This window comes from Lissotriton helveticus, chromosome 6 (assembly GCF_964261635.1).
Source record: "Lissotriton helveticus chromosome 6, aLisHel1.1, whole genome shotgun sequence".
Taxonomy (NCBI): Eukaryota; Metazoa; Chordata; class Amphibia; order Caudata; family Salamandridae; genus Lissotriton; species Lissotriton helveticus.
This window is the reverse complement of record NC_136067.1, coordinates 520,758,785-520,770,959: the sequence shown is the minus strand read 5'-3', so window position 1 is coordinate 520,770,959 and position 12,175 is coordinate 520,758,785. Positions and strand designations below refer to the sequence as shown.

General features: G+C 44.4%; 1 protein-coding gene across 2 annotated transcripts in view; it reads left to right on the top strand.

Moving 5' to 3' along the window:
* RAB23 (RAB23, member RAS oncogene family) overlaps nt 1–12,175 on the top strand; it is a 548,767-nt gene that overhangs the window by 337,231 nt on the left and 199,361 nt on the right. Inside the window, exon 7 of one of the 2 annotated variants that reach the window (XM_078647983.1) lies at nt 8,168–10,331. The exons of the other annotated variant lie outside the window; for it this stretch is intronic. Coding sequence (XP_078504109.1) covers nt 8,168–8,307 — 140 coding nt within the window. The 3' untranslated portion in view covers nt 8,308–10,331. Of the gene's footprint in view, nt 1–8,167; nt 10,332–12,175 lie in introns of those variants that run through there. 2 annotated transcript variants of the gene reach the window in all.

Here is a 12,175-nt window from a genome sequence, read left to right as displayed (position 1 = left end):
CACTAGGTCAAAGGCAGTCCGCAGATCGATAAACGCGAGGTACAGACTGCCCTTACCCAGTACAACCACCTTCCAATATAACATCAGCAATCGAAACGACTGCTCGATGGTCCCCACACCTGACCTAAATCCTGCTTGGAAGTCGGACAAAATACTATTTTCTTCCACCCACTGGAGCACCCTCCCCAAGATTACCTTCCCAGCAACTTTCTGTGACGCATCAATTAGGCTTATTGACCGGTAGTTTGCTGGGTCGTCCTGTCCCCATTTTTTAAAAATTGGGACCACCTCAGCACCCATCCAGGATTCTGGGAGAGTGGCACCATCGTAGGTTGCATTAAGCAGTGAGGAAATAAGAATCCCCCATTCCGACATGTTAAGGCAGAGCAGATCTCCCGGCAGACCATCCGGCCCTGCAGCTTTATTGGGTACAAGAGATTTAATGGCATTCTCCACTTCCTTGTCTGTAAATGCTAAGCCCTCCCTCAGGCCTGGGGGGCCCAGTAGTGATAGATCGAAGGGGCACATCTCATCTTCCACAGTGATAGTATAAAGGCGAGAGAAGTGCTCAAACCATAACCCCTCAGAGATGTTACATGTGATGAGTGAGTCAGTGGGCCTATTCTTGGATCTCACTAAATCCCCAAACACCCTAGAATCCCTCCCTAAGCTTGCCGCTTTCAGCTCACACCAAAACTGATTCTCCCACCCCTTCTTGGCTTCGCTAATAGCAACCCTGTACCTTTTCCTGGCAATACCAATCAGCCCAGTGTCCTTTATTTTGACTGCGTTAATTAGTTCCCTTTTTGCCCTCCGACAAGTGATAGAATACTCCTGGATTAACCTTAGTACGGCCCGTTTGCCTACTTTGCCACCTCGACTAACGACAATGAAAAGGTCGCCCAAGGTTTTGGTAGTATGGCAAAAGAGAGAGGATATCTCCTGGGTGTTCATACTAATGGACTTCAGCCTTGTTACAGTTTTAGACATGGTTGACCCTATTTCTAGAACCTTCCCCTCATCTACGGCGACCTTATCCCATTTCAGACTTCTCCCACAGTTCGAGGGACAGACTTCACCTGTCAACCTCGAGACATGAGGCGCCTGAGGGACTTTGTCCACTTTCCATAGGGGGGTCAGAGACAGAGTAAGTGGGTTGTGGTCACTGTCCACAGATGGTAGAACTGACATGTCCAACAGGTAGGCCCAAAGGTTAAAGTCCAGCAAGATGTAATCGATTCTGGACGAATGGCCAACCCTGTTAAACGTGTGGGCTCCACAGGGGTCCGAGGCCGCCAGATGGGCGACCTCTCCCAGTAGGTGAGGCAATGGCAGGCACGAAGTAAGTCGTATACCCAACCTTGTGGCATGGCTCCAGATACCAGGTCTCCTGGAAGATGCATATCCCAAAAGACTTAATGAAGGTGTTCCACTCTGGTGATTCTAGATTTCGGAAAAGGCCCGCTATATTCCAACTGACAATCTTCAGCTCGTTATCATTATCGATTGTCACTTGCTCAGCTAGGGATCGTTGCGTGGTCAGACTGGACTCGGAACCAAGTTCCTTTATTGCGTCCTCCGCCACTACTAGTGCGCTAGACTCAATTAGGTTTGGGCCACCAAGTACAGTCATATGTGATAAGTCAGGTGAGAGAGCAATAGGGGATTCATGAGGGCAGAGGAAACCCATGTCCTCATGGCTGCTCGTACCACAGCTCATGGGTGTTATGGTGATAGCAAGTGAGTTTCCGACTGGTGTGTGGCCGTCACGTCAACAGCCCCACCATGGCCAGTGGCAGCTAGAGCCAGTGTTCTGGCGCATCAAGCTAAAGGGAGCTGGGTCGTGGAGGGGGTACCTACTTCTCCATCCCTCCCCAAGCAAAGGATCACTAAGCCATGGGGTTGCTGGGCGCAGGTTAAAGTAACTGAGGTCGCGAGTACTAATACCATAGGAACCACCAATAGGTTCCTGGCTACAGATACATCTAGCTACCCTGGGATCTCTAATGTTAACTAGGATGCAATCTCCCCTTTGATCTTTGGGCCTAGTCCCTACCCCGCTGACCCTTCTCACATGAATAACCCAGCCATCCACAAAGCCAGGTAGAGGCCTGTTTTCCCTGAGCCAGAATAACGTTCTATTTTTGAGTTCAGTATATGACTCCTGTTTGCCTTAATTAAGCGGGGGAACCCCGGTGAGAATAACTACGAATGGCTGACAATCAGGTGGTAAATTAGCATGACGGGCAGTACTTAATCCCTTCTCATCTTCTTGCTGTCCTTTTGGGGCTGGAATCAAGTTGCCGGACCCAATCAACTTGTCTCTTTTACTGTTGTCAGTGCTCTTATTCTTATCTGAACACCCAGCGCCAGAGTGTACGGCCTCTTTAGCCTTCTTAACTGCTTTATTCTTTTTCCTGGAGACTTCAGGATGCACTATAACATCTACGGCAGCCATCCCAGTATCTGACAAGTCCCCAGAGTGCACAAGGGTTGCATTTGCCTCTGTGACCCCCTGTGCTATCCCTACTGAATTGGGCGGAGAGATAACTTCCGGAGCTGACTCCCTGGGGGCTGGGTTCCCTACCAACCCATCCTCCCTAATTTTAGAATTCAATTTAATTAGAGATTTCAAGGAGAAGAAGTTGTCCTGCGTGACCTGCTCGAATCTGTCCAACCGCTCAGTCAGCCCTTTTACTCTCTCCAATACTGGGAGGAACAAGGATCTCACTAGGTGTTCAATCTGAGCAATCAGAGAGGTTACAGGTTGGGGGCCTGCAATGGGGTCAGGTTGCAGTTCTACATCCGACTGCTGGCACGAGGCGCTGAGTGTCTCCCCTCCCACTAGTCCACGGGGATGCTTAACTCCAGCCCCCGTGCCCTTCATGGTCCCACCCCCCCCTGCTACAAATCTTCCTCAACCTTTTGTAGGGTTTGGAACAACTACCTTTACGGGGACTGACAATGCGTTTCCTTTTAATAGGGACAACTCCTTCTGCTACTGGTGGTACCATCACAGGCTGGGAAATTGGAACCTCATGAGTAAGTGGGGAAGGCGAAGCGTCTAAAGGAGCGAGAGGCTCGACAGGCCCTGGAGCTGGCACGGTGGATCTTGCCCCACCCTGGGCTATGGAATAAATCCTATCCAAGCTAGCCCTAATGGCATTTGCACGTTGGTTATCAATGCCAGTAGAAACATTAAGCAAGGGAACAGCAGCGTGCACAGGGGAGGGGACCAGTGCCAAAGGCCCCAAGGAGGAACGTTTGTGGGCAAGAGATTCACGGGAGAGGCAACGTTCCGTCAAGGCAATCTCTTTCTCGACAATCGAGAATGCGTGAGTGATAAACTGATCCATGGTTCCACTCACACATCCACCTCCCCCCCTCAAGCTGTTACCAGAGCGTGTTGACATCGACATTGGGAAGAGACCTACAAAACAGTGTGACTATATAAACTAACTCGCCCAGTAGAGCTAAACAAAATAATGAGAGATATACAGCTGCAGTCCACGAACCCAAAGTCACCAGGTTGCAGTTTTTCGGGGGTGGCCCAGCCCAGCCCCTCTCGTCCCCAGACGGCCACAGACGGCCCACCCTTTGCCCGGGCTTAGCCCGGCGTGCTCCCGCGCAGCGGTAGACTGCGACCAAAAAGTAGTGCGTGTGACGTGCTGTGGGCGTGGCGGGCACGGAGCGCAGACCAGGTGCGCAGGGTCAGCAGGGACTCCTGGGAGAGCGAGTCCCTGCAGCGCTTCTCAACCTGCCTGCCTGACGTCACGCACACGCAGCTCCTCCGGTCCCCTCGAGGTGCTACTCCAGGGCAAATCAGTCTTTAAAGATCCCCAACTCCTCACGGGCAAAGACGGCAAGAAAGGTGTCCAGGTCTAGTTAATACCCTGCCTAACACTTTACACCATTGTATTGAATACTTTTCTTTTCCTCTATTTACAGTTTTATACCTTACTGAACGTGGATGGGCTCAATAGACTCTACACTTCCTATTTGTGTAGGCTAACTCTGATTCACTTATTAACCTACACCCTGTGGTGCATTCAAACAGGCAATGGATTTGGTATTCTCTAGCATATACTGTAGACTCCTGTCTCCATTCCTGTATGCTTTTAATTTATTACTTAATTTGAATTACATTTTGCTTTTATGCCAATGACATTCCTTATGTTTTGCACATTTGGCCCATATTCTTCCATTTTTGAGGGTCTAGGTGCTATTTCATCTTGCATATTGGATATCTACTTTCATTCTGCTGAAGGACTCTAACCTGCATATCTCCAGCGAAATTATTGCTATTCTTTTTCAGATTCTTATGAACTCATTTGATTTGTGGTTACTGCACTCTTTGCCCCTGCACACTTCTGGTGGGCGTCTTTACTCTTTTGTTTTCCTCATTTCCAATCAACTTGTTTTCATGTCTCTATTTTCTCTTCCACGATATGATCATAACTCACTATTTACTACTTTTAGCAGTTCTATACCTAGGTTTTGGCCTATGGCTCCACCCTTAACATTTGTTCCTTGTAACTTGCATAGTCTTCTTCCTGATCAGATAGCAATCCTCGATCCGTACTATTCTACATTGTGCCAATATATTTTCCTCATTACCTCTTAATCACGCTACTGATTCTCTTTCTACTAAAAAAAAAAAGGAAAGTCCAATTGGTCGCACACTGCTTGTCCTACCAGCGTGTTGCCCCAAAGCATTGTGGTCCATGAAGTAAGCATCAGCGGGTGCGCCTCTGCCAGAGTCTTGAGCAAAAATCAGTCGCGTTGGCCATCCCTGGACACTTGTTTCGAGGTTGTTACCTCTCGTCAGCAGGGAATAGGCATATATGTAGGGGTGCTGCGTAGGCTGCCAAAAAATATTCACAGGTCCGGTACCGCTCGTGGCACGCAGGTGCGTAACCCGGGCTCGTCAGCCCCACCAGCTCAAGGGAGCTTGAATATAAAAGAAAGTCCAATTGGTCGCACACTGCTTATCCTACCAAAGCATTGTGGTCCATGAAGTAAGCATCAGCGGGTGCGCCTCTGTCAGAGTCTAATCCCTGCTGATGAGCGTTAATGAACGCGAAACACGTGTCCAGGGATGGCAAGCACACCAGTGAATACCCTCAAGACTCAACACTCTGGTAGAAGCGCACCCGCTGCTACCGACTACATCGACCATCATGCTCCGGGGTCACACGCTGATGGGACGAGCAGTGTGCGACCTCATTCGGACATACTATTTATACAGGCTCCCTTGAGCCGATAGAGGTGACGACCTCGAGATAACGCACCTGCGCGCCTTAAGAGGTATCTGGACCTACGAATATTTTCGGCAGCCCACGCAGCAACCCCGTGCACACGCCTAATCCCTGCTGATGAGCGTTAATGAACGCGAAACACGTGTCCAGGGATGGCAAGCACACCAGTGAATACCCTCAAGACTCAACATTTGGGTAGAAGCGCACCCGCTGCTACCGACTACATCGACCATCATGCTCCGGGGTCACACGCTGATGGTACGAGCAGTGTGCGACCTCATTCGGACATTCTCTTTCTACTGTTATTACAGGTTGTCCTAATGTTCTAACTGAACCCCGCTACACTGTAAAAGTCTTCAAACCTACTTTCATACCTGCAACACATTGGTTTTCCCCGAAATTGTGTCTCTCCAGAAAACTTTGTCACTGAATGCTCATGATGTTAACACAGGGAATTTTTCTATGCACCACCATATATTCTTTACAATTGAAAACAGCAAAATATTTTTTTTCCATACACATCTCTGAACAATCTCAGGACTCCTGTCTTCTGTTTAGCACACTTAATCGCTTACTCTCTTCTCCTCCCACAGATTCTTCTTCTCATTCTTCATACAATACTGAACACTTGGTTTCTAATTTCGTATAAACAATTTCTAATATTCGTGGCAATTTCTCCACTTCTTATACTGCATCGTCACTCTCTTCCATTTAGCATTCTGCTTCCTCTGTCTCTCTCTCTCTGCTTATCTGTGTTTTTTTTCCTGTCTTTGAGCTGGACTTTCAACTTCTTTTAATCTATGGCTCACCCCATTGCTTCTCCTAATGATCTATTGCCTACTCCCTTGTTGAGATCTGTCTGTTCTTTGCTTATTCCATTTTTTGTGTCCCTGACTTCAGAGTTCTTTCCTTCCTCCTTCAAATCTGCTATTGTTCTCCCTTTACTTAAGAAGCTAATTTTAGATCCTAATGTCTTTCCAGCCTATCTCTCTTCTACCTTTTCTTTCAAACATTCTGGTACGTATTGGCTTTTCTCAATTACCCCTTCTTTTCCATATAAGGACATCTCCCCAGTTCACTTTGCTTCTGTCCTGGTCTCTCTGCAGGATCCACTCTCTTTTCATTCTCTAACTCTTTACTTCATACTAGTCATTACCAACACTCTTTAGTTCTGATCATTCTTAAGAACTCTGCTGCTTTCAACATGGAGTACCACATTATTCTCATTGGTTAAGTATTTGCACTTGGGATCCTTGACACCGCTTTTCATTGCTTTTGCTTTAACTGCTTTTGAATACCATTCAAGTGTTTAAATATGCTTTGCTCTTTTTGCCTAATGCTCAAGCACCAGAGAGCTGTACAATCCATGGAACTGCTTCTTGAAGTGCTGCTTATTATGTGCCTTCTATTGATCTACAGTACAGTCTTCCTTTTGGATGGCTGTGCCTAGACACTTAATCCAACGTTTTGTTCCATGATGTGTCCAGAGGTGGTAATGCAAGAGCAGAATGCTTGTCATCACTGGAACGCATTAAGTAGTTACCTAATAATTTGTATTCTCTTGAGACCCAAAAGCTGTTTGTTGTTAAGGTTCTCATTGGACCGCCAGCTGCAAGCCATAATCCATAAAGAGAGCATTTTGAAGAGTTTCGTCCTTGCTGGTACCCCTGCCATGGTACCTTGGCACCCCTTTGGTGTAGCCAAGGGCAAGTCTACTTTTGAGCCGATCCACAAACTGTTGCTATTCCCAACATTTGAACAACTTTGCATCACAACTTGCTTTGGCAATGCCTAGGGGAGTTGCAGGATATCATCTCGTCATTTTGTCACTATTGCTGCTAAAAATGCCCCTCCTTTTCGCTTCACTAAAGAGAAAGCATGCTTCTGCAACCCTACAGAGTGAAGATTGAAGAGTATGTTTCATTTGAAAGAAAAAATAATCAGTTAAATGGTGGCCATGAAGCTGTTTTCCATAGAGGCAGCAAGATGCAGAGGTTCTAGACGCATATCTACTAGAACATGCAATGTACGCCCTATAGAAAAAGATTACCATTGACATTGGCAAACCAGTACAGAAGGGCACTGATAAGGGACATAGAATAGTTTATTGGTTAGACCAGGCTGTAGGTGCCCAGGCAATTGTGCCCCCATCAGACAATCTGATTCTCATTTGATAATTGCAAAACCTCATTTAGCTGAGGGAGTCTACTCAAAAACATCGAGGCAGCAAATCCTAAAGTATAATTGCCATGTGCTCCACCATGACCCCAAAGGAACTAAATTGCTGATGTCCATGCTAGCCCACCCCATTTTTTCCCTATTGACTGTTCACTTTCTTCTCTAAGGTATGTTACCTGTAGAAACAACTCGCAGACTTAAAATTCTCAGTAATGTTCAAGATTTTCTACTTATTGGGGACAGCTTAAGCAATATTACTCTCCCATAAGGACTAATAAATGATTCTCAGCCAACACTGTAAATGGAAAGGTGGAGAAAATATACCTTCTATTGAACAATTGCGAAATAGTTGCATTTTTAAAGTCTGCTACTCAAGGTTTTAATATAATAAGAGAAAAAAACAAGGATTTGCAGCCGTGGCCCGTGCAGGTAAGAGCGGTGGGGCGGGCGGGCCGGGATTTCGAGAGACGGCAACAAGGGAAAATTAATTATTTATTTAATTTTCCCTCGTGTATGTCTGTTGATTCCCCCAACCTAGCCCCACCACTCTTACCTGCATGAGCCGCGCTGAGGATTTGTTTCCCTTGTATGTAGGTAAAGAACTCCTCAGTGATCAAATAGCTGCTCACATTATAGATAAGATGTCCATTGTGTACAGTTTAAATAATTACTTTCTATTTTAGAGGACTTGTGCACTTCGTGTTCATTCATGTGTTTCTCATGTTTTTTAGGTGTGTTTAATACTGCAGGAGGAAGTCATTCTGGACAAAATTCGAGCTCACTTAATGGAGGCGACGTTATCAACCTTAGACCCAATAGACAGAGAACCAAGAAAAGCAAAATTCCTTTTGGAAGCTGCAGTGCACTCTAGAAGCGACCATGTTCAGAAACTAAGAACTATCGTACATTTGGAAATTATTGTGCAATCATTTGTGTAAATAAGAAACCCGGCAAGCTTCTATATGGTCAGAGCTTTCAGTAACAAACTATGCTCATTGGACAACTGGAAGACTGGATCATAACAGTGCGGAAAGCTTGCAAAGACGTATTTCAGTCGCAAATCATAGAATGATAGCTCATTGCGTCGGTGCACTTTTTTATTGGATGAACCATATTCTGAAGAAATACTTTGAGATGCTTTAGGCAGGCATTCTCAGCTGAGAGGAATACAAGCTTAAAATGATTGCGATCAAACTATTACCGACTAAGGTACAAGTCTCCTTCAAGTGAACGGCACCACGACACCTGTTCTAAAAAGAGATAAGGGCGAGAGTGAGACTAAACAAAAATTATATGCGAGACAAAACAAAAAAAAAAAATATATATATATATTTTTTTTTTTTTGTTTGTTTGTTTTCAAACCCTTTTTATAATAGGGTCCAGACAGAAAACTGTGTACATTAGTAGTGCACATACTCTAAGGACACTTGCGCCTGAAACTAACATTTGAAAAGTGCATGGTGCCAAAAATGCTCACCAACTCAATTTCTAAATGCACTACAGTCATTTTTGTACAACTTTTATTGCCTTTCAACTATTCATTCCATGGTTTTAAAAATATGTAACGCTGCCAGCGGTGTTGGCCTTTCCTATCCAGCCTTCAGAGCTATTCCACAGATTCTAAATGTTCTCCTGCTGGTCACCACCGGGGCTTTAGATTTTGTTGTGCCTTCTCTCTTTTTTTTGTTTTTCCATATCAAGCACATGTTCCTAGTCCTAGCATTAGTAGTGTTTATAATTTGTGCAGCTTTCCATGATTTTTTTGATTTTTCTTATCAGCAATCATGTTACATATTGAAGTATGTTTATCTATTCATATTATTATTTGTAAGGCGCTTGTGCACTCCAGAGTGTATTTTGGTGCTAAGAACCACTGTCCATGGAGGAAAATAATGAATATAGGCTGACTGAGAAAAGCTGTGTTTTCAGAACCCATCTGAAGGAAAGAGGGTTTCGAAAGCAGCACATGTGTATTAGGGACCCATTCAGATCATTGGACCATCTGAACCCTGTGACATGAATGAGAAAGTCAGACCTAAGGATTCTAGTTTTATGATGCCGGGAATATTTTTCTGCAATATCGGACCTTTCAAACCTATTGTACGTTACAGGTCCTTTGAACAACACCTTTACATGAAAGGAAGCCAGTGCAGCTCTCCTCAGACCTTATATATGGTTGAACATGGTCAATCCTGACATTGTCTAAACAGCACAGTTCAGAAGGCCGCTGCAATTTGGGGAAGGCAGATAGCTATAAGGAGACACAAATATATGATGGTAGATTAATCAGTGCTTGATAATACATAAACAGAAATTACCTTGGTGCGACTTTAAGTCAGAAAGGAGCGAGCCTTTCTAACCATGTGAAGATTATGCAACTAGGATGAGGAAATGCCATTTAAGCGTGATTTAAATGTTCAGTGCTCGTTCAACAGCTCCCAGAGACTTTAGGTATGGATACCAACTGGGTCTGTCAGAGTTGTGCCAGCGGCTGTTCTCATTCACTATTAGCAGTTCCTTTTTGGTGCCACTGAGTTCCAGAAAGAACTTACTCTTCCAATTTTGAATACTTGGAAAGTGCACCTCAAGATTGAACTTGAATTAATTGCTAAATCGGCTGGATCCCTTCAGTGCAAGTCTGTACCGAACTGGCATGGATTTTAATGAGCTGGAATAATACATAAAAGTTAAAGCGCAAGAGAGAAAGAAGAGCTCTAACGAACTCCTTATTGTATCTTACAGTTCATGTGACCGAAAAGGTGACCGGGAGAAGACCGAAGTGTGACAGACCAAAATGAGGTTGACATCCTAGATCACATTTGTTGAAGGTGGAAAGCATTGTTACTTGTAAACGCTTCTAACCAGTCGAATGTATTAAAAGTAACAGGGAAGACCTGGAACGGTGTGCTAATGCTGGTCCTGCTTGGATATTGCTCGCTATGTATATTGCCAGATTACAGTATCCTGCAGCTTGATTTTATTGGCAAAGCTGTAACAATATTTAGGAGTTTTAGAAGTGTGCAGGATCTGCCTCTTACTCTTTCCACCTTACAGCCCGCACCCTTCTCTCCATGCCCCACACCTGCAAACTCATGTCCACAAAATGGTTTGTTCCATCTGTGTATTTTAGTTGAGGCACATATTGACCACTGCTCAAATACTAATGCCTTTAATGTCCTAGGTAGGGTTGCTTTATAAAAGACAACTGTAAGAGGAGGTGATTTTTCCCTCCTTTTTGTATGGATTTCTGATCTTTCCTGCAACACAATGGGGAATTGAACCAGTGCTGAACGGGGTATGAAGACATGTTGTCTCAACAGTTCAAATAATGCTCCTACTTCCTGCATGGTGGCACACACATGCTTGTGACTACATGGTGCATGAGTCTTATTAATTGTTTCTTGTCACCGCTCTACTGAATTGTTTGACAGGTGTGTTCAATTGAAGCAAAAGAAGTTATGAAAGATGAACGTGATCCGCTTTTGCACAAGGTACCTAGTCAGAGGTAAAATCTTGTGTTTCTAAACCGCAAGGGATTTACAGCGACTAGCAACATGGTTCTACATTACAGGATCTTAATTCATAGCTGTACACAGTGTAGTTCTCTCCTTTTAATTAAACCGTTCTTGGGCATCAATAACTGAATTTATTTCACTCACTTTACAAGAGAAAAAAAGTAGTAAATGCAAGGAAATGGATCTAAATAGTCACTGTTCTTAAAGACTGACGACAAACACTACTACTTTATGAGAGGCAGAACCTCAATTGTCTCGCAGTGTGGTGCACAGTTTTGAGGTTGTTTAAAATCCTCCGTTCATTTTCTGTGCTCTTCTGAGCTGGCACTCTACTCTTCATATCATTTCTTAACAAGAATACTCCTTAGAATTGACAGTGTTTTGCTTTTATCAACAAGTCTAAGTGAAAGCCAACCTTTTGCTTTCTCTGTCATGAAAGATCTTTTTTTTTCCTTTTCATCAATAAAGGTACTATGCTTACTCCACTGAAACGTTTCGCCTCTGGAATGGAGGACCTGGAATGGTTGAAACAGCAGTAAGCATGCTAATTCAGCCCTCAGAAGTACTTTTGGCAAGGTATTCTACTCCTGAACACACTGCATCCTTTAATGATCCACAGAGGAGGAGATCAGAAGAGCGCTATGAGAAGCACAATTCCTCCCTTGTGTTGTATAGACTTATCAGTACCTTGCTTCCACAATGCAACATTGAAGACCACCTTGAAAATAAAGGAACTTAGATGTCAAGGTCATCTACACTTTCAAGATACACACACAGTTGTAAGACCTTTTGACATCACAACCACCTCTGTTTTCTGACCCTCCATAGTATTCCTCATCTTCTACAGGCTCTACACTGTACACAGTTGCTAGAGACATGACTATTATCATCCTAGTTGGCGGCTCCGTACCTCTTTCTTCTCCTTTATCTGGCCAGCGTCTTGACACCCTTGGGTAAAAATGCGCTTTATAAATTGTATCCTAGCCTATTCTGATGATATGGTAGTTCTGCCTCCATGGAAAACTGGGATCTGGACATAAAGAGCATCCAATATACAGGTCCAGACGTCCCATTTCAGACCAAGCTAAACTCCTGGTGGCATGTAAGATGATAGTGAAAAGAATCTTTAAAAAAAAAAAAAAGTTCAGCAGAGAAGCCGAATGCCTCAATACAAGCTTCTTTCTTAGAACATTACATTCATACAGATGTTCAGGTACTAACTGA